Genomic DNA, 21,879 nt, shown 5'->3' with positions numbered 1-21,879 from the left:
TGGGATTTGTCTTCTGCTTCGCATCCTACTCTCTTCTCACCTTTTCTTAATGTGAATCCTTCTTTAAATGCTAATATATTCACTAACTATTCCATGTATCAAAACAAAAAAAAGTATGATATTAATCACTTCTTTGATTGACTGCTTATAATTTAAAATAAATGAATTTCTGTAAACTGATAGTTTCAATTAACCCTGACACTTTACATTTTTTCCTGTTTCTGAAACAAAACGCTTTCTCTTCTTTTCGAAGGAATTCCAGACCTGAACAATCAGGTGGATATTTTCTTTGTGGCTTTGGGTATTCTGAAATCATTGTAAAGCCTACTTTAATGGTTAGATCTAAATCAAGATCTTAGACTTGTACCCCTATTCCCAGAAACTTCAAGGATGGAGAAATGTCTACTTGTTTTTCAGCTTCTAGAGTTCACTCTGCTCCATCTGTTTAGCTAGTTTTAACGTCAGTCCAACCTCTCTCCCATGCCTATTTTATAAATAGTCTCCAACAAAGTTCTTTGATTTTTATTGAGAAGCAGTAGAGCATAGTGGTGGACTTTAGAACCCAACCTCCTTGTTTTGAATTCTGGCTCTGCTGTGTATGAGCTGTGTGATTTTTAATAGTTCCTTAACCTTTCTGTCCCTCAGTTTCTTTATCTGTAAAATGAGATACTTGATAAAATGAGTTCTCATAGAGTTATTGTAAGAATTAAGTGAGTTAATATATGTAACTAGAACAGTGCTTGGCACTCAAGACTACTATTTAAGTATTTGCTGTAATTGTTGTTACTGTTATTTTGGTTGGTAATTGAGGATTTTTTATGTATATTGAAAGAAGCCATTATTACCTACATCCGACAAAGTGTTTTCTAACTTTATGTTATAGGAAGAAAAAATTTTAAAATCTATAATGTAGATATAGAACATTGAAATTAGACAACAACCTTGCTCCCTTATGCCAGTATTATGTGGAGTTTTACTATATATATATATATATATATTTTTTGCGGTACGCGGGGCTCTCACTGTTGTGGCCTCTCCCGTTGCAGAGCACAGGCTCCGGACGCGCAGGCTCAGCGGCCATGGCTCACGGGCCCAGCCGCTCCGCGGCATGTGGGGCCTTCCCGGACCGGGGCACGAACCAGTGTCCCCTGCATCGGCAGGCGGACTCTCAACCACTGTGCCACCAGGGAAGCCCGAGTTTTACTATATTTTAATCAGAATCTCTTAAAGGTTTTCTGGGGAGGATTATTGTACGTTTCCTTTCCTGTATTATGTGGCACAGTCACAATTTTAAATTTTCATTTCTTTTTTCCTAGCTTTTCTATTAGTTATGTGATAGAGTACATAGACTCCCCATTAAAGGAATTGGTTCTCTACATTAATAACTCAGTTTTTTTATTGAAGTATAGTTAATTTACAATGTGTTAGTTTTAAGTGTATAGCAAAGTGATTCAGTTATATATATATACTTTTTCAGATTCTTTTCCATTATAGGTTATTACAAGATATTGAGTATAGTTATCTGTGCTGTACAGTAGGTTCTTGTTGTTTACCTATTTTATATATAGTAGTGTGTAAATGTTAATCCCAAACTCCTGATTTATCTAACTCAGTTTTTTAAAATATAAATGTAATAAGGAATAAAAAGTAGTAAATTCTGTTTCCTAGGTGGATTAAAATTCTATATGCCAAAGCTTTCCAACTTTTCTCACAGCACACATGGAGTATGGTAAGTTATCTGGCACACAGTAATAAATGACTAGATGAGCAAGGCTGCTCAAGGATAGAAGTGGCCATTGGCCACCTGGGAGCTTAGAGCAGTTGTTCTCAAATTCTGTTTCAGAATCACCTGGAGAACTTGTTAAAACACAGACTGCCGAGCAACACTCCCATTCTGATTACATAAATCTTGAGTTTGGCCCAAGAATTTGCACTTCAAACAAATGCCTGCTGATCTGGGGACCACACTTTGATAACTACTGGTTGAGTGTGTTGGTATTTGATGTGGCTACCAGGTAGAATAATTACACCCCTCACTCCAAGATATCCATGTTTTAATCTCTAGAACATGTGAATATGTTACCTTACATGGCAAAAAGGACTTTGCAGATGTGATTAAATTAAGGAATGTGAATGAGGAGATTATCATGGATTATCTGGGTGGGCTCTATTTAATCACAGGGGTTCTTAAGAGTGGAAGAAGATGGCAAAATAAAGCCAGAGAGTTAGAGGGAGATGTGACCAAGGAAGAATGGTCAGAGAAATGCAGTGCCGCTTACTTTGAAGTCGGAAGAAGGGGACCATGAGCCAAGGAACGTTTGTGCTTCTAGAAGCTGGAAAAGGCAAGGAGATAGATTCTTCCCTAGAGCTTCCAGAAGGGATTGCAGCCCTGCCAAACCTTGATTTTTAGTTCAGTGAGGCACATAGTGGACTTCCGACCTACAGACTGTAAGATCATAAATTTGTGTTGTTTTAAACCACTACTTTATGGTAATTCGTTACAGAAGCAACAGAATACTAATACATCTGTAACCAGTTCTGTTTACCAGCTTGCTTTATGCTGAGAGTTCTCAGTCTCTGCTCTTGACCTCAGCTCATGAGATTGAGAAGATAAAAACCTGAATTAAGAGCTCCTTCATTTTTCTACCATCAAACTAACAAAACTATCAGTGTTTGAACACAGCTTTTACAATTGTATACTTTAAGAGTGAATTTCATGGCATGTGAATTATATCTCAGTTTTGTTTTAAAAAAGGCCTTCCTGGGCTTCCCTAGTGGCGCAGTGGTTGAGAGTCTGCCTGCCGATGCAGGGGACACGGGTTCGTGACCCGGTCCGGGAAGATCCCACGTGCCGCGGAGCGGCTGGGTTCGTGACCCGGTCCGGGAAGATCCCACATGCCGTGGAGCGGCTGGGCCCGTGAGCCATGGCCGCTGAGCCTGCGCGTCCAGAGCCTGTGCTCCGCAACGGGAGAGGCCACAACAGTGGGAGGCCCGCGTACCGCAAAAATAAATAAATAAATAAAAATAAAAAAGGCCTTCCCACTCCAACATTATAGAAAATATTGTGGGAGTTCTCATTGATGTATTCTTCCTATGAAAATTGAGAGTTTTTGTTTTGTTTTTCCTCAGCAGCCAGGTAGTGTGTGAACAGGTCACTTTAATCCTGTCAAGGGTGGGTTGTATTCTTTGTTAAGGCTGATCCCTTTCAGTTTTGCCCTCACTCTCAGTGGTAACCCTACTGCAGTCATAACCAGCATGGCCAGCCTTGGAAGGTCTTGAAGTCCAACCCCTGTCTCCCTCACATTGCGTGGTATTCTGTGGTTGCTAACATCTCTGTTTAGGTTTTTAGCCTTTTATTTTCTGCTTTCTACTGAGATTCTGGAGTCTCACTCTGCTCAGGTAGCAGTTTAGGAGTTGGCTAGTATTTCGTTGGCTAGCAAAATTGCATGCCGACTTATGGTTCCTACGTGTCTACAGTTTGACCCTCATGTGCCATCTACTTTGATGGCCATAAATTCCAAGCACTTTCTTAACCAAATGGAACTGCCACTTTCTGCTAAAACTTTTATTTTCCTGTGCTGTAAATTGACAAGTATTCTTGGAGAAAAGGCCAAGTGAATGTGTTTACCTTATGTTCTTCCCTTCTTTCATATATACTTGCCCCTCAAGGCTTGCCTATATTGCTGCCTAATGCCTTTAAACAGCTATTTTGTTTATCCAGATTTTGCAACCAAGAAGTTATTCTGGTGTAAGTACTCTGTCAAAACTGGCATTGAAGTCTTCCTCTTGCCTTCTTTATGTCAGTGTTCAGGCATCTCTCTATTTCCGTCTCCTCTTCTCCCTCACTTATCAGTAGTCTCTCTTCATCTCCCTGTGGGATTGTTACCATTGGCTCTCAAGCATATGCTACTGTGTTTCTGTGTTTTAAAAAACTTGCTAAATACCACATTCTTCCTATTACTCTACTGCTGTGGTTCTCAACTGAGGGCCTTTTTACATCCTGGGGACATGTGGCAATGTCTGGAGACATTTTAGTTTGTCACAACTAGGGAAGGGGTCCTCCTGGCATCTGGAGGCCAGGGATGCTGCTAAAATCCTACAATGTAAAAGATAGCTGCCCACAACAAAGAATTGTCTGGCTCCAAATGTCAGTACTGCTGAGGATGAAAAACCCTGCTCTACTGTTTAGCTTGCCTTCATAGCCAAACTTTTCCAAAGACCTGACTGTATATGTTGTCTCCATTTCCATGTCTCCCTTTCATACTTTCTTTAATGTTTTAATTTTTCTCAGGTAATGCTCAGGTGATTTTTCAAGGTCAAATAGTGCTACAAAGCTTATAAAGAGAACAGCAGTGCTCTCTTAGCACCCCTGTACTTAGTTATAAGTACACCTTACTGTACTTAGTTATATAGTTTTGGCCAGTTAGGTGTTGATGGAACAAAGATGGGTTTTTTTTTTTTTTTGGCTAAAAAGACAAAAAGCTGGGCTTTCCAGGTGGCGCAGTGGTTGAGAATCCGCCTACCAATGCAGGGGACACGGGTTCAAGCCCTGGTAGGGAAGATCCCACATGCCGCGGAGCAACTAAGCCCATGTGCCACAACTACTGAGCCTGCGCTCTAGAGCCTGTGAGCCACAACTACTGAAGCCCATGTGCCTAGAGCCCATGCTCTGCAGCAAGAGAAGCCACCTCAATGGGAAGTCAGCGCACCGCAACGAAGAGTAGCCCCCGCTAGTCACACTAGAGAAAGCCCGTGCACAGCAATGAAGACCCAATGCAGCCAAAAATAAATAAATTTATTAAAAAAAGAAAAAAGTTAATCAGGATACTCTATACTTTTTCTTTCTTCCTGCCTGTAACTTGGATATAGCAACTAGTGTTAATAGAAAATAAATCCCTTACTTTACTGTTATTCTAGTTTTCTCTTGTTTGTAGTAGGATATAGTCCTAAGATAGAAATTTTTTTTAAGACTTCCCACGTATGAAACTTCCTTTAAGTTCCAGAGTGCCAGTCTCTAACATGTCCAGTCGGGTATCTCACAAATACATCAATTTTAACATGACCAAAATCAGACCCTTCATTTTCTATCCCAGTGTGTGTGTTGAGAGGAACCTTGTAAATAGACTTCCATTTACCCAGTTACTCAGTCCAGAAACTTGAGGGTCATCCCGATTCTTTCCTTTTCCTTGCCATTTATTTTGCTCCCAAAGTTTCTCAAATCTGTCCATTTTTCTCCATCTCCATTGCCACTTCTGTAGCTGGTCCAGCCTAACTACCCTCCCAGCATTTCTAATCTTGCACCCATTCCAGTCCTTTCTCTACATAACAGTGAGAGTGATCTTAAATTCTAAATCAGATCATGTTACTCTCCTGCTTAAATCCTTCAGTGGCTTCCCATTAGTCTTAGAATTAAATCCAAAGTTCTACAAGACTTGAATAATTTTTCGTCTTTCTCTAGTCTCATTTAATGTCCTTCACACAGTGCTCCAGTCTTCTTTTAATTCCTTAAGCACATGCTTTCTGTTTCATCTGCTTTTAATGTTCTTTCCACAATTTCCATAGTTATTTCATCTTTCAGGACCTAACTTCAATGGTATTTTCTTAGAGAAATCTTTCCTGATTCATCCTTAAGAAAAATATGTCCCACCAATAATTCTGTATCACTTTACCCTATTTTTTCCTTTATGGAAATTATTTAATATATTTACATGTTTGTCTACTTTGTATGTGTGTGTGACATCTGACCCAGTAATCTATAAGCTCTATAAGGGCAGGCATCGTGTTCATTATTGTATTTCCAGGGCTGAACACAGTATTTGGCATATAGTAGAAGCTCAATAAATATTGGTTGAATGATTGAATGACCTGATGACTATGGGGACACCCCTTTTCCTCCAAGTGTTTCTTCTTTTAAAAATTCTATTATAGAGTTGAAGAAAATGTTATACACATTCATATACACTCCATCTGGATTTACAGTGAACATCTTGCCATATTATCTTTCTCTATTCCTCCATATATATGTGTATATATATATATACACATATATATGTGTATGTATATATTTGTATATGTGTGTGTATAAATTTATCTACATATGTCTATATTATTAGTAGCAGAAGTAAACCATGTGAAAGAAAGTTACAGTTACATTCATCTTTAAATCAGTGTTTTTCTTCTGTGAACAAGATCATTCTGCATAGTCGTGATATTGTTAAATATAACATTGAAACGATGATGTGTTTTGATTTACAGGCTATGTTCAAATTTCCCATAATATCTTTTATTGCTTTTCTTTTTCTTTTGCTTCAGGATCCAGTTAAGGATTTCATATTGTATTTGGTTGTCATGTCCTTGTATTTTAAATTATTCTTATAATTTAAAATAATACTCTTATTATTTTATTAAATTTATATTTTAAGTGTTCAAGTTGTTTATGGATTATGATACAGATGTGTCTGATTGTTCATAATTAGATTTAGGTTATACACTTCTGGCAAGAATAGTACAAAGGTGTTGATGTACTGTATGTCACTGCATCATGTCAGGAAGCTACATATCAGTTTTTACCATTATTTATGCAGCTAAATTTGATCACATAGTGAATATGTACTTGATCTTTTCATGTAAAGGTAATATTTACTTGATCTCTTCATGTAAAAGTATTCTGTTCCCTTTGTAAATAATAAACTATTTACTTTAATACTTTGCACATGTCCTGTTTACCAACAACCTTTTACCCAGTATTTTTTTAAATTGAACTACAGTTGATTTACAATGTTGTGTTTCCTGTGTATAGAAAAGTGGTTCAGTTTATCTATCTATCTATCTATCTCTTCTTTTTCAGATTCTTTTTCATTATGGTTTATTACAGGATATTGAATACAGTTCCCTGTGCTATACAGTAGGACCTTGTTGTTTATCTATTTTACATAAAGTAGTGTGCGTCTGTTAATCCAAAGCTCCTAATTTATCCTTCCCCTCGCCTTTCCCTTTTGGTAACCATAAGTTTGCTTTCTATGTCTGTGAGTCTATTTCTGTTTTGTAAATAAGTTCATTTGTATCATTTTTTTAGATTCCACATATAAGTGATATCATATGTTATTTGTCTTTCTCTTTCTGACTTTATTTAGTATGATAATCTCTGGGTCCATCCATATTGCTGCAAATGGCAATATTTCATTCTTTTTTGTGGCTGAGTAATAGTCCATTGTGTGTGTATATATATATATATAGATAGATATAGATATAGATATATAGATATATATATGTACCACATCTTATTTATCCATTCATCTGTCGATGGACACTTAGGTTGTTTCCATGTCTTGGCTATTGTACATAGTGCTGCTGTGAACATTGGAGTGCATGTATCTTTTTGAATTAGAGTTTTCTCTGGATATATGCCTAGGAGTGGGATTGCAGGATCATATGGTAACTCTGTTTTTATCTTTTTAAGGAACCTCCATACTATTCTCCATAGTGGCTGCACCAATTTACATTGGCACCAACAGTGTAAAAGGGTTCCCTTTTCTCCACACCCTCTCCAGCATTTATTATTTGTAGACTTTTTGATGAGAGCCATTCTGACCCATGTGAGGTTATATATTATCGTAGTTTTGATTTGCATTTCTCTAATAATTAGCGATATTGAGCATCTTTTTATGTGCCTGTTGTATGTCTTCTTTGGAGAAATGTCTGTTAAGGTGTTCGGCCCATTTTTTGATTGGGTTGTTTGTTTTCTATATTGAGCTGTATGATCTGTTTGTATATTTTGGAAATTAAGCCCTGTTGGTCACATCGTTTGCAAATAATTTCTCCCATTCTGTAGGTTGTCTTTTCATTTTGTTTATGGTTTTCTTTGCTATGCAAAAGCTTCAAGTTTCATTAGGTCCCATTTGTTTATTTTTGCTTTCATTTCCATTACTCTAGGAGACAGATTCAAAAATTGTTGCTGCAATTTATGTCAAAGAGTGTTCTGCCTATGTTTTCCTCTAGGAGTTTTATAGTATCTGGTCTTACATTTAGGTCTTTAATCCATTTTGAGTTTGTTTTTGTGTATGGTGTTAGAGAATGTTCTAATTTCATTCTTTTACATGTAGCTGTCCAGTTTTCCCAATACCACTTATTGAAGAGACTGTCTTTTTTCCATTGTATATTCTTGCCTCCTTTGTTGAAGATTAATTGACCGTAGGTGTGTGGACTTATTTCTGGGCTCTCTATTTCATTGATCTGTATGTCTGTTTTTGTGCCAATACCATGCTGTTTTGATTACTGTAGCTTTGTAGTATTGTCTGAAGTCTGGGAGGGTTATGTCTCCAGCTTTGTTCTTTTTCCTCAGGATTGCTTTGGCAGTTCTGGGTCTTTTGTGGTTCCATATAAATTTTAGCGTTATTTGTTCTAGTTCTTTGAAAAATGTCATGGGTAATTTGATAGGGATAACATTAAATCTGTAAATTGCTTTGGGTAGTATGGCCATTTTAATAATGTTAATTCTTCTAATCCAAGAACATCATCCAGTAATTTTAAACATCTATTAATGACCCTTGCCTGAATGAATTATTACATTGGTAATAATTTCATTATTCCCTCTCTCTATATATATATATATTAGCTGCCATTTTTTTGATAAAGAACTTTCCTTGTCCCCAACACATACTTCTATTTAAAAAAATGTCCTCAGTAGATTTCATTTTTATTCTAATATATTATTTATTACTGTTATTATTTTTTTTTAAATCTCAAATTTGGCCAATGGGAAACCCCTCAAAGTGGCTCCTCTGCCTTTGGAGACAATGACCTTTCGTCCAAAGACATAGCCAGCCTGAGAAGACTCTAGAGGGAGGGAGCCAGGAAAATACATAACCGTTCCTTCCTCTGACTTCCTGCTGGAAGTCGAAGCTTGACTGAAGTGCCTTGATGTAGTTCATATAGGTCAGTTTTCCAAGTGCAGAGAGCAGTATGGAGAAAGGTAGAGAGTGAGTCCAAAGGGACAAACAAGATATCTGGCAAATGTATGCATATATAGAGTCATGGACCCCTTGAAATCACTATGTAAACCAGAGGTTTGAAACCTCTGTGTTATTTAATCCCTTTTGCTAGTAGATCTACTGAGTGCTAGCAGTGTATGTGGTTTATTTATGTCTTATATGAATGTTACTTTCTACTCTGAGATTTCTCTTTAAAAAAAATTCATCAGCTCTTATTCTCAATTTCAGTATTTCTCAACAGTGCTCCTCATTGCACTTTTAAATATAAGACCAAGTAGTCTTGATCCTCAGAGTCCTCCATAAATAGCTCCATCGCTCTTTTCATCTAGGAGATTAAGATCCAAAATAGTTTCAGACACTTCAGACACCATTCTGTTGCTAATATCTCTAGGGAAGAAACAATGTCTGTTAACTTCTTTTTTCTGATCACTCATCTGTTTTATTATTTTATGAGACAGTTTCATCACAAACATTGTATTTGGGATCGAGCATTTACTGAGTAATAAAAAAAGGCTTTATGGCCCCAATTACTTCTTAATGGGAGTTAATTACAGGGCCTCTCAGTGAATCAGAACCATTGTATTGTTATAGCATCTTTGTATTTTTTTAGTATGTTTTTTAGCCAAATGCATAATCTATTGCGTAATCCAAATTATTTAAATTTTGGTAGATTGCTATTAATTTCCCCTCTAAATTTCACCTTTTATCTGTGTTAACAATATCTTCTTGCTGAGTGCCACGTGTTTCTTCTTGTTTGATAATATATCCCCTCTCTAACATCAGGTAAGCTCATTTCTATTTTAGTTTTTAAATGTAATATTCATTTCACTACTTTTTAGGATTTGTTTTCATAGATCACATTTTCAAAGCTAAGCTTTCGGACTTAACCCCTACTTTTTTCCCTAGTTTTATAGTGGGAGCAAAGTAGTGTTTACACAACCTAATTAACTTTACAAATAATGTTCTATTATTGTTATTCCTCTTCAGTGTTTTCTGAATTAATTGAACCTCAGTTATGAAGTGTTTTTAAATATCACTTCTTATTTATGAAATTCTAAATATCAGTATTTTTTAAAGTGCATCAGTTATTACTGTAAGCCAGATTCCTAAGATGGGATATTTCATATTACTTAAAAGATTTAATGAGAACACTTTTTAATATGTTACTGACAGTTTTTTTCTTTCTTCAGTGAGTATGACATTAACGTGTCTCCTTATTAACCAAAAATCTTAGTGGTCTTCTGATAATCATTTTGAACCTTATAACCATTTTTATCATACTAAAGATGTTGAAATTATAGGAGATTTGGGTTCAATATTTATTCATTAATTCAGCCAGGCAAGCATTCTTTGGTAGGCCCTAAGGACCCAAAGATGAATACTGCACAGTCACTGCCCACAGACATATAAGCAAATATAGTATGTAATAAGGGAAAAGATATGAATAATACAGTGTGGTAAGTATTATAATCAGTGTATGCTTAAGGTAGGTGAGTGACACAAAGCATAAGTAACATTTCTTGGGGTGCTGCCAGAGAAGACTTGTTAGGGGAGAAGACATAATAAATGTTTAATAGATGAATAAACACTATTAAGTAATAAAACACTAATAAAGGACATAGTTCTATGCTGTGGGCTCTAAAATTCTATTATTGGGAATTCCCTGGCAGTCCAGTGGTTAGAACTCCGCACTTTCACTGCCGAGGGCCTGGGTTCAATCCCTGGTTGGGGAACTAAGATCCTGCAAGCCATGTGGTGCAGACAAAAAAAAAAAAATTCTATTATTTTATTTAAACATAAGTTAGGGAGAAACTTAGACACTTGAAAATGAAACTAATGTTATGAGGTTATACAGCACATGCTGATTGCCAAGTGAATGATATAGTAACTAGAATTTATTGATATATTCTGCTACACAGACTATATATCTGATTACATGTAATTCTCACTAACTCTCTGAGATAGGTACTGATACTAAGGCCATTTTACAGGGAAAGGCACTTGAGGTTTACAGAGGTAAAATAACCTCCTAAGATCACACAGCTAAAATATGGTGGAGCCAGGATGCCTGCTCAAGACAAGATCAGCTTTAGAAACAGTGTTCTTAATCATTAAAAAATGAACATAAGGAACCATAGGAACCCAGAGGAGAAGGAAAAACTTGCCTGTTGAGAGCATTTGGAGAAGAGTTAAAAATTAGATACATGATGGGTATCATGATGGGTATATTCCAGGCATGGGTATTGGCATACATAAGTGTTGGTTGGGCAGTATACCCTAAGTAAACTGGACCAGTATGATGGAGTAGTTCATTCATGTAGGAGCATCAGGGAAGATCAGGTTGGAATCTGAGGATGGAATGGGAACCATCCGTCAAAGATCCTGAAAATGAGTAATCTGTACTTGATCTGATAGAGAGCCATTGAGGTTATGGGAGCAAGGGAGTAATATGGAAGTCACTGTAACATAATGGTTAAGTTCTTGAGTATCATTTTCAGATTTTGTGATGTTTAGCATGCAAGTTTACTACTCTTAGGTTCCTTTGTCTTATCTATAAAATGATAATGGTAATACTATCTATCTCACAGAGATTAATTTGTAAAACCTGACATATCCAAGCATTGAGCAAATGTTATATATTATTATTGTTGATGTGTTTTAGTAAATTTAATCTGAGAACAGTGCATAGGAGTCTAGGCCTAAGCATTAGGCTGTTAGTTGAGAAATGCTTGAAACATAGTTTAGCAGGTAAATGGAAAGGAAGGGACAAATACTAGGACTGTTTTAAATGAGTAATATCAGTATGTTAAGGTATATAGCTTTCTAAAAATACATGTTTCTTTGTGCTGTTTCATAATATTCATGTGTTCATTGTTATATCAATAGTTAATAACTGAAAACTGAATGTAACTTTATAATTTACAAAGCCACTTTGACATGTTATTGAATTTGATTCTCAGAACCATTCTGTGAGATACTGTTATTTCCATTTTATTAAGGCCTAGAGAGGTTAAGTGATTCATTGAAGATCATGCAAATTAATAAAGGAAGCAGTTTAAAACTTGCGTTTTCATACACCTATTCTAGTGCTTTCCCCTTTATTCCTATATTATGTTATGACGAGAACTGATGTACTATAGCAGGCAACAGTATCAAACACTATTATTAGTATTTGAAAGAGTTAATATCATTTCTTAGACATCTGCCTTAATACCAAGAAATAACCAAGGCATGAAAGGAGAGAGACAAGTTCAGAGTCTACTAGTTATCTAATTCATATATAAACCCAGTGATATTTGAATATAATCTCTGTTTAGAAGATCACAATATTAAGTGGCTATAACTTGCCATTTTAATAAACCTTCAGCAAAAATGAAAATAAACTCTTGATTTTCTGCACCAAACCATATTAGGCATTTAATACACTCTGGGTGATTGTAAAATATTTTACAATAGAGCTATTTCTTAAGTGTTTTTAAATAGTATTGATCATGAAACTTTTTGAAATTTACCATCAGGCCAATGGTGGCAGAGTCTACATAGAACTATGCTTCGTGGTGTTCTGGGAAAAACCTTTCGGCTTGTTGGCTATACTATTCAGTATGGCTGTATAGCTCATTGTGCTTTTGAATACGTTGGTGGTGTTGTCATGGTAAGTTTTTACATTCAAGAAAATAATCATTTAAAATGTGGGTTTTTTTTAAATTGAAGGAAGAGAGTGTTTGAATTGGCACTGATATAAAATATAAGAACTATAACTTTAAATATGGTCCTGCATTGTTTCTTGCAGGGGCACAAAGGCCCTATTAATCTAATAATACTAGTTTTTACCATTTATTGAATGCTATTTACTGTGTTCTAGGATGTGTTTGATGTTTTACATTTATTAACTCATTTAATCTTTTACACTCTATGAGATACTTACTAGAAATCTATTATACACATGAGGAAACTGAGGCTCAGAAAGCTTAAGTAACTTTCTGCAGGTCCCACAATTCCAAGTAGACTTGGAATTTCAGCACAGATTTCTCTGATTTTCAAAACCCCTACTTTTAACCACTGTGAAGAGTATCAATAACTGTCCTGAAAATAAATGATTATTCTGCCTTGTGTCAACATTAAAATGTTAAGGCTTTACTCCTACCAATGCATTTTCTTAATATTGCATCATAAATCTATCAACCATGACAATACTAACCTTTTGTCATATAAATGAAAGAATAAATTGATTGATTGTTCAGTCAGTAAGTTTTGCTGTTGGTGTTGCTATTTTTATCAGGTTTACCCTAAGATAGTCACAGTCATATAATCTCAAGTTGAGCTGGAGTAATGCAAATAAATATATTTAACTGAAACTCCCCTCTTTGATTTTTTTAAATTTACATTGGTATTTCCAATAGGCTACAGAGTTAGCAAAAAACTTGCATTGTGGTCTTTGTTTTTTCTGCCCAAGTAGGAAGTTTTGAGTAAAAAGTTTTATTTACATGTAAGTGGAGTGAATGGAGACTGTTGTGTTTAGATTTTTCAAGTTGCAATGATCATTTATTACAGTTTTGAGATATATATGAAGATAATTGTTTTACCTACTAATATGAAACTCTTTAAAGTACATCTCATTATGCCAATATTTTTCAGTAGAAAATATAAGTTGCAGCCCCATCAAATGAGTAAGCTGTTCTCTTGGAAGAAAAGGAAAGGCATCAACTCATTGAGAATAGTATGATACCACTTGGTAAATAACTGTCATGGGCACTGGATGATAGCTGACAGTAGCAAGAAAAAAAAATCATTAATTTATTCATTCAACAAGTATATATTGAGTATCAACCTTATGCCAAGCACTGTTCTTGACCTTGGTTATGCAATTGGGAACATGAGAGACAAAGTCCCTGCCCTCATGATGCTTAAATTTTACGAGATGGCCAAAATTTGGAAACATAGATAATGTTATTTTATTTCTCTATTATAATATAATATTAACAAACCATTTTAAATATATTTTGCCTGTTTTTCCAGACTTGCTGGCTACTCTGTAGAGTTGAACTTATCTTGGAGCTTCCAGCTTATTATGAATCATCCTCCAAGCTTGAAGAACATTTGCTTGATTTTCTTTCTTTTAAGCCTGCTCAGATGATTTATATTTTAAAAGGTTTTCAACTTAAATTTTAAAATTGCCTTTCTTTCAGTGTTCTGGACCATCAATGGAGCCTACAATTCAAAATTCAGATGTTGTTTTTGCAGAAAATCTTAGTCGACATTTTTATGGTATCCAAAGGTAAATTCTGCCACAGGTATATTAAACTGATGGTGAAAACACACATACACATTGTGTCTTTTCTGCAGTTTCTTAACTTTAGCTTTAAAAACTCTTTTGTAAATAACCAAATTAATGACCAACTGGATGAAATTTTGGCTCAAATTTTTTCTCTCAGTTTGAGAAATTTTAATAGTTTCTTTAAACATGCAGTTCCTTGTATCATTGTGCAAAGTAGATAGCAGTCCCTTTTATAATGTGCATTCAAGAAGCCTTCTTTACTTTTTTTTTGCGGCGGGGGTTGGGGGGTGGGTTTGTCCTAGAATGTTTTGAATAAAGAACCAGGGACTTAGGTTACATTACATTACATATCCAAATCAGTGATTTGATTTTTTAATTTTTAAAATAATCCTGCATTTCTGTTGATGACTGTCTTATTCCCTATAGTCTGTGATGAGCAGTTGGTGATTTTTAGACTATAGCACTGTATGTAGCTGGGAGCCAGGAATCTTATCTATTATAAGTCTCTTGATTAATTAGATTAAGTTAAAAAACTCCTTGGGAAATATTGTTTGCCACTACATCTTTTAAAATCCTAGTCTAAATGGTGTTTCCAGTCCTTGAGATACTGTTTATTCTACTTAACTCCCTGATTATTATTCCTTCTGAATGGATGTGAAGTATTAGTAATTTAGTGTATTTTCTAAAGGACACCCCTTTGATTCCCTAAAATTTGGGGTCCATTAGTTTTTCATAATTCTGAAAAAATAGATCTGTATCACATTTCATCTTCATAAAATACAAATTTTACTCACTTGAGCTGGTATTTAGCTTATAACATAAGTAGGTTTAGGCATTCCTCTTTCATTATTGTCCTTTTTAATAGTCCACTTCACATTACTGAAAAATCACCAAGAATAGTGTAAAACTGTTCTTTGTGTTTACTCGTTCTTCCACTATCTTAGATTCTGTAAATAGAAACTCTCTCTTGCTCAAGCTGTATGGTCTAGCATGGTCTGTGGGTAATTCCTCAGATCTTTTATCCGTAACAACTTCAAGATAATACCTAATTGATAGATATGGGGTTATAAAATAAAACTTATATAACAGGTTATGTTCTAGCTTCCTTTTCTTTTTAACTTGTATCAAAATAACTTATTACTGTCTTTGGATTAACTGGAGACCTAGCTTTGCTGCAACATGAAGACAAGCTTCTGTTTTCCATGCTAATCACATGATTTCACTCTCATAGTCCTTGAGCATCCTTAACAAGGAGCTGGACTCATTGGCTAAATAGTGTTTGAATGAACAGCTCAATATTGTCTTTTTTTTTTTGGATAGATACTCTTTGCATTCAGATGGTAATACAAATAACTATATTTAGTGAACTAATTAAGATTCTTTAGAGGTTTTATTTTGTATTCTGCTCCTTCAGGGGGCCCATTAGGTGGAAGGACAGTTCAAACTTTGGCATTTATAGGAGACATACCAAAGTAACTTTTACAGCCAAGGTAGTCAGTTGGTAACTCCTACTTTAAAAACATTACTGTCCTGAGTATTTTTTTCTTTTATCTGTAGCACAGAACTCTTGAGATTTCAGGGGAATCTCTGACCCCTGGCAAGAGATCCTCTTGCTAGCTGTTTCTAAAGATAGAGTAGCCATTCATTTAGGGAAAATGAAAGTATGCATATCTGGTATCTAAAGGACATAGATTTTTCAGTCCAGTGGACCGAACACTCATACTTGAGACAACCATAGTCTCTTATGACTACTTATTCCTTCAACAAATAGTTAATGAGCACCTCACTTATAAGATGTGCTGTACCTGATAGAGAATGTTAGGCTTAGCAAGATACTAACCCTTGTTTTCAAAAGCTTACAATCTAGGAGGGGATAATAAGGATATTTATAAATGATACAGGAAAATTTCAGTCTTAGTTCTATTAAGTTTCTTTTAAAATCCTATTTGAAAGAGTTGAGAGTCCAAGGTTATATATTTTGATTTAAGCTCTGTGCCTATAATATCTGGTTAGACCACCAGAAATACAGTATACAGTAATGATGCTTTCTATTAAAACACCTTGACTGAATTATGATTTTTACGTTGCCATTCAAGTGCAGAGTTTGTTTTGAGGATCATATTGATTATTTTGTCAAAACACTTAAGCTGAGGGCTTCCCTGGTGGTGCAGTGGTTGAGAGTCGGCCTGCTGATGCAGGGGACACGGGTTCGTGGCCCGGTCCGGGAAGATCCCACATGCCGCGGAGCGGCTGGGCCCGTGAGCCATGGCCGCTGAGCCTGCGCGTCCGGAACCTGTGCTCCGCAACGGGAGAGACCACAACAGTGAGAGGCCCACGTACCGCAAAAAACAAACAAACAAACAAAAAAAACAAGCTGAATAAAACTCCCATGGAAAACATTTCTTTCCCCAAAGCTAGCCAAAATCAACTTTGTTAGTATGTTACATAGGTTACAATATTTGCAAACTTACTCATCTGAACAGTTCCATTGACATGGTTCCAGTTGGTTGGAAAGAGATACTTTATAACATTTTCAAACAAGTGTAAGCCTTATATTGCACTCCAAATTATAGAATTTAGTGTTTTAATAGCATTAAACTCTTATCAAGAATAACCTCAAGAAATGACTGTTCTGAATACTGTTGCTGTATTTTCTGTAAAAGTTCTGATGAAGATGGTATCTTTACTTTCCTTACATAAGTATCCTTCTTGTATATTCCTCTTTAACTTAGTTGTTAAGGAAAATTTTGTCATACCTCCCAAACTAAACTTTATTTTATTAGGTAATGATTGCCATGTAATTAATCATAATTTATTTTTTGACCTGACTACCAAAAGATTTGAACTCATTGTAATACTTATATATAGCAATAACTAGGTTTCTGATTTAACCATCATCTTCCTTTTATTTTTGTGACTTTTGATATTGTTTTGATATATGCATCTTTTATTACAAGCAACATCAAATTATTTCCTGAACCTGGTACAGATAATAAGTAAATATATTAAATCCTTTCGATTGTGAGGAACAGAATTCACTTATTGCTCATTTCATGCAGAAAGAGCATTGTATTCTCTTTGGTTGAGGCATTAGTCATATTTTTTTATCTCCTTCTTCCTTTCCAATTTTCAATATCTTCTTAGTCTTCTGATACATGTAGATTGTTATTTCTTCCATGAATCCTGTCTTTCATATGTAATCATATCCATATTGGTTCTATATGTTTGATTTGCCAGTTTATTTTTTGTAATATATGTTTGGACAGCTTTTAGCATTTTATTTGGCTGAGTCTTCTGATATTTTTTCTCAAATATATGTCTTTTTTGACTGTACTGTAAACTATCCAGGCTATATAATTTATATGCTGCAATTCCTCAGTTCTTTAAGCTCTAGGGAAACACAGATGATGTTTCTACCTTTTTATGTGCTCTAGAGTCAATCAGTGCTACTGCTGGGCAGTCAAATTTGCTTGGTTAATTTGGTGGTATTTACACGGAATTGTTTTTTCATAGTTTTGGTTCTAAAATTTGGACACAGAAGTAACACTGAGTGGGTATAGTGCAAGAAGATAATTCTCATGGAATTATCAGAAATTTTAGAATCTTCTAATAGCTTTTCCATCACTCTCATTGTTAGATTCTGACCCATAAAGTTAGTCACAAAGGTTCTCAAAGCTGGTAAATGTATGGGAGGGTCAGTATGTCAGAGGATAAAAGGTGTGGCTTTGTTTAAGTTGCTTTATAAAAGTATTGTAGCAGTGCCATGCATGTGTTTATGCTAATAATAACACTGACATTTCTTTGACTTTTTCCCCTCAGAGGTGACATTGTGATTGCAAAAAGCCCAAGTGATCCAAAATCAAATATTTGTAAAAGAGTAATTGGTTTGGAAGGAGACAAAATTCTCAGCAATAGTCCATCAGTTTTCTTTAAAAGCCATAGTTATGTAAGTAACATTTCAATTATGTTATTCATTGGTATCATAGTTGATTAACATTAACTGAACACACTGACAAATGAGTATAACTTTTATTCATATTTTGAATATAAGTTAGAATAATGCATTCATTAGAATTTAAGTATGTTTGTATCAAGAACAACATGGCCATTATAGTTTATATATTTTATTTCCTTTTAAAACCCTGTATAAACATCTCAGTATTAGTTGTTGCAGGCAAGATTCACCAATGAATGTCAAAATAATGGGCAGACGTTTGAGGAAAAATAGTGTATTTGCATAGTCTCAAAGTATCTTTCGCGGGCTTCCCTGGTGGCGCAGTGGTTGGGAGTCCGCCTGCTGTTGCAGGGGACACGGGTTCGTGCTCTGGTCCGGGAAGATCCCACATGCCGCGGAGCGGCTGGGCCCGTGAGCCATGGCCGCTGAGCCTGTGCGCCCGGAGCCTGTGCTCCGCAACGGGAGAGGCCACAACAGTGAGAGGCCCGCGTACGGAAAAAAAAAAAATTATCTTTCCCAAGAAATCTTTACAAAGGGAAAAACAGTAGCTTCGTAGAGGAGAAACCTGGCAGACACCACCTTAACTGAGTGATCAAGGTTAACTTTACCTGTAACAAGACGTCAACATAATGTGACCCCTGAATTCAAGGACTGAGAAGGGCACATCACCTTTGTGGTACTCTTGTAAAAAGAAGGTATAGCCTCATGAGAAAACATCAGACCAACCCTAACTGAGGGTCATTCTGTCACATAATTGACCAATACTCTTCAAAAATGTCAAGGTCTTTAAAAAAAGGAAAGTCAGGAATTGTCATAGACTGGAGGAGACAAAGGAGACATGACAAGTAAATGCAATCTGGAATTCTGGCTTAGATTGTTTCTCCACTGACTTATTAGTGGAAAATCTGGTAAAACCAAACACAGTCTTGTAGTTTAGTTTTTTAAAATCCTATTTAAATGTTTAGGATAGATATTTTGGTGTAGTCAACTTGCCAATTCAGTTAGGAAGAAGAGCAAGAGCAGTAGAACGGAAGAGTGAAGAGCAAATGTAACGTGTGAGCCCCTTTCACCAGTCACATGGCTGCTGAGACAGCTTGTGGCAGGGGAGGGCAGCCTTCTGTTTACTCAGCATATACTCTTCTCACTTTAATTATAATTTAATTTTCTATTTTTGTTTAAATTTTCTGTGTCACTGTCAGATTATTAATAGAGCTGTTACATCTGTTAAGTAACTTTATCTTCATCCCCAGTGTAAACATATAATTAAGAGTTAAATTGTCTTCATCGTGGTAAATTTATTTTGACCTACAATAGCCTCTGATTGCCCTATAAGTTTGATCAGTAGACTATTAAATAATCTGTTATTTATTTACCGTTCTTAATAGACTATGGTTCAGCTGTGCAAATGTTTATTACACTTTTGATGTTTATTACTACAGTGCTAAACATCCTAGGAATCCGTAGCTGATGGTGATAATGTTAAAGTTGAGAATGTGGTATCAGGTAGCCTATTTTTCTGTGGCCTTCATCATGGATACTTATCCTTTTATTTTTCAAAAATGTCACTTATTTACGTAATGGTTTCACCTTCACATGACTATTTTCATTTCTTGAGGCATTCTAGTCACTTCTGAGTTGCTTTAGCAACAAGCATATACTTCAGACCAGAAATAGTTTTATCAACAGAAAGAATAACAAAATATATAAATGATAGCATCTACTATCTGTGTACAGTGTGTACACTGCTGTTGTTTTCTTTTAAAATTATTAAAGGAGGAATATTAGGATGAAAAGATTTAGATAAAATCTCTGCTAAGTAATCAGAGAAAATAACCAGAGGACTATAAGACGTACATTTTTTGAATATTCTATTTAAAGAAGACATTCATCGAATTTTTATGTTTGTTGAGAGGATAAATTAGGGGACACTGCCATTTTGTTCCAGGTGTATTCCATTCACTTTGGTTTGCATGTTTATAAGTGTACAAACAATTGTAATAATATTGGCCAGCACTTAACTGTGTACTTACTCTGTACCTGACACTGTTGAAACTCTTTCCAAGGGTTAATTTATTTAATCATCAAAACAGTAACCCAGTGAAGGTGGTAGTAGCATTTGACAGATGGGAAAGCTGAACAACAGGGAGGTTAAATAAATTGTCCAATTTCAAACAGTAAGAGAAACAGTTGGAATTCAAACACAGGTAGCCTGGCTCTGTCCAGAATCTATATTCTTTACCATGCCACTACTTTTCATCCCAAAATATCCTCTACTTACTATTATTATTTCTACTCCCATCTCATAAATTGTATTTCCCTTAAAATGTATTTGTCTTTATTATTTTTAAAAAGAAAGGCAACTGTTTCTAATCAGGGCCAGTATTAGTTCTGAAAGACAAGCCAGTGATTTTTGAAGGCTTCCTGGCTCCACCAGTTTTACTAGGCTGCGTTTTTTAAGCCATAAGAATTGTGTAGCTATTACAGAACCACTTTAGCAAATGTGTTCCATTAATCAAGGTGACTTATAACAAAAATTCATCCAAGTTTGGAGCACTGAAGAGATATCCAAACTGTTTGCATTCTGCCCCTCCAGAGTGTTCCCTTTTCCAGCTATCTCAGAAGCACACTGGTGCTGCATGCTATGAAAGGGGTTTCTTCCCCTTATCTGTGCATCCTTTCAGAAAAATCATTGTTGTTTATAGGTTATGAAGACATTACTATTCAGATCTTGATTGAGATGCATAATAAGGATGATATATATTAAACGTGTTTTGAATTTCAGGCAAAAAACATTTATTCTCCTAAGTAGGTGCTTCAGAAAGCAAAACACCAAAATTGTCATTTGGAACCTAGAACATAGAGTTTAGCATATGAAAGAAATAGCATTGTTTGTAAGTTGGCAAACAAGAATATAAACAGATCATTGGTTAAGTGATGTGAAACCATTTTATTCATTCCAGAGTTCTAAAAGTTCATGTGGCAAGCAGCACTTACGAAAGGTGATTTATTTTTTGCATTAAGCATTTGGAAACGAAGCAGTCCCTATCAAGGTCCTATTGCAGTGGGTTTTGCTTATTTTCATGGTATTGAGGCCAGTAATTTTTTCCCTTGGGTTATGGGCTGAGCATTGGCTACTACGAAATGAGCTTAATTTGTGACTCTCAAAAGAAACAAATTGTACTCAGCTCAAACATCTTGAATAACTTGCCTTTCTATACTATAGGAATTCCTCAGTTTGCTGCTAGAAGCCACTAATTTGCCAAAAATAATTTAGTTGGAAGAAGCATTTAGCTGGTAGGAAGTACATTAAATGAATAGGCATTCTCCTGTTGATCTGCACAGCAGGCAATTTAACGTAGTCTCCATTCCCCTAGGGAATATAGAGCCAGGACTCAGGAAATACAGTAAAATTTTCTTATAAAGCTAATCAAGAAACTATAACACTTTATAATCTTTCTCAGGATAACATTGTTGGTTCCTCCAAATATTGGAATAACTCAGGATTTGTATTTTAAACTTCTTTTGTTTATATACGTGCACTTAAGGTGACCTCTTCCTGTCTCATGGTTTTAAATACTATCTAACTCAAGACCTAAATTTATATCAACCACAGCTTCTTTCCTGAACTCCAGAATCATATATCTGATAGTCTGTTTAAT

At 35.5% G+C, this 21,879-nt stretch overlaps 1 protein-coding gene across 2 annotated transcripts in view; it reads left to right on the top strand.

Annotated features, from left to right (window-relative positions):
* Positions 1 to 21,879, top strand: part of IMMP1L (inner mitochondrial membrane peptidase subunit 1) — a 74,007-nt gene that overhangs the window by 35,057 nt on the left and 17,071 nt on the right. For both annotated transcript variants that reach the window (XM_082844012.1, XM_082844013.1), the window contains exons 3-5: positions 12,509 to 12,642; positions 14,177 to 14,265; positions 18,085 to 18,211. In XM_082844012.1, the coding sequence (XP_082700138.1) occupies positions 12,538 to 12,642; positions 14,177 to 14,265; positions 18,085 to 18,211 (321 nt within the window). In that variant the 5' untranslated portion in view covers positions 12,509 to 12,537. The remainder of the gene's footprint in view (positions 1 to 12,508; positions 12,643 to 14,176; positions 14,266 to 18,084; positions 18,212 to 21,879) is intronic.

The sequence above is a fragment of the Leucopleurus acutus genome (genome assembly GCF_964270905.1).
Source record: "Leucopleurus acutus genome assembly, chromosome: 8".
Lineage (NCBI taxonomy): Eukaryota > Metazoa > Chordata > Mammalia > Artiodactyla > Delphinidae > Leucopleurus > Leucopleurus acutus.
This window is presented reverse-complemented; position numbering and strand designations above follow the sequence as displayed.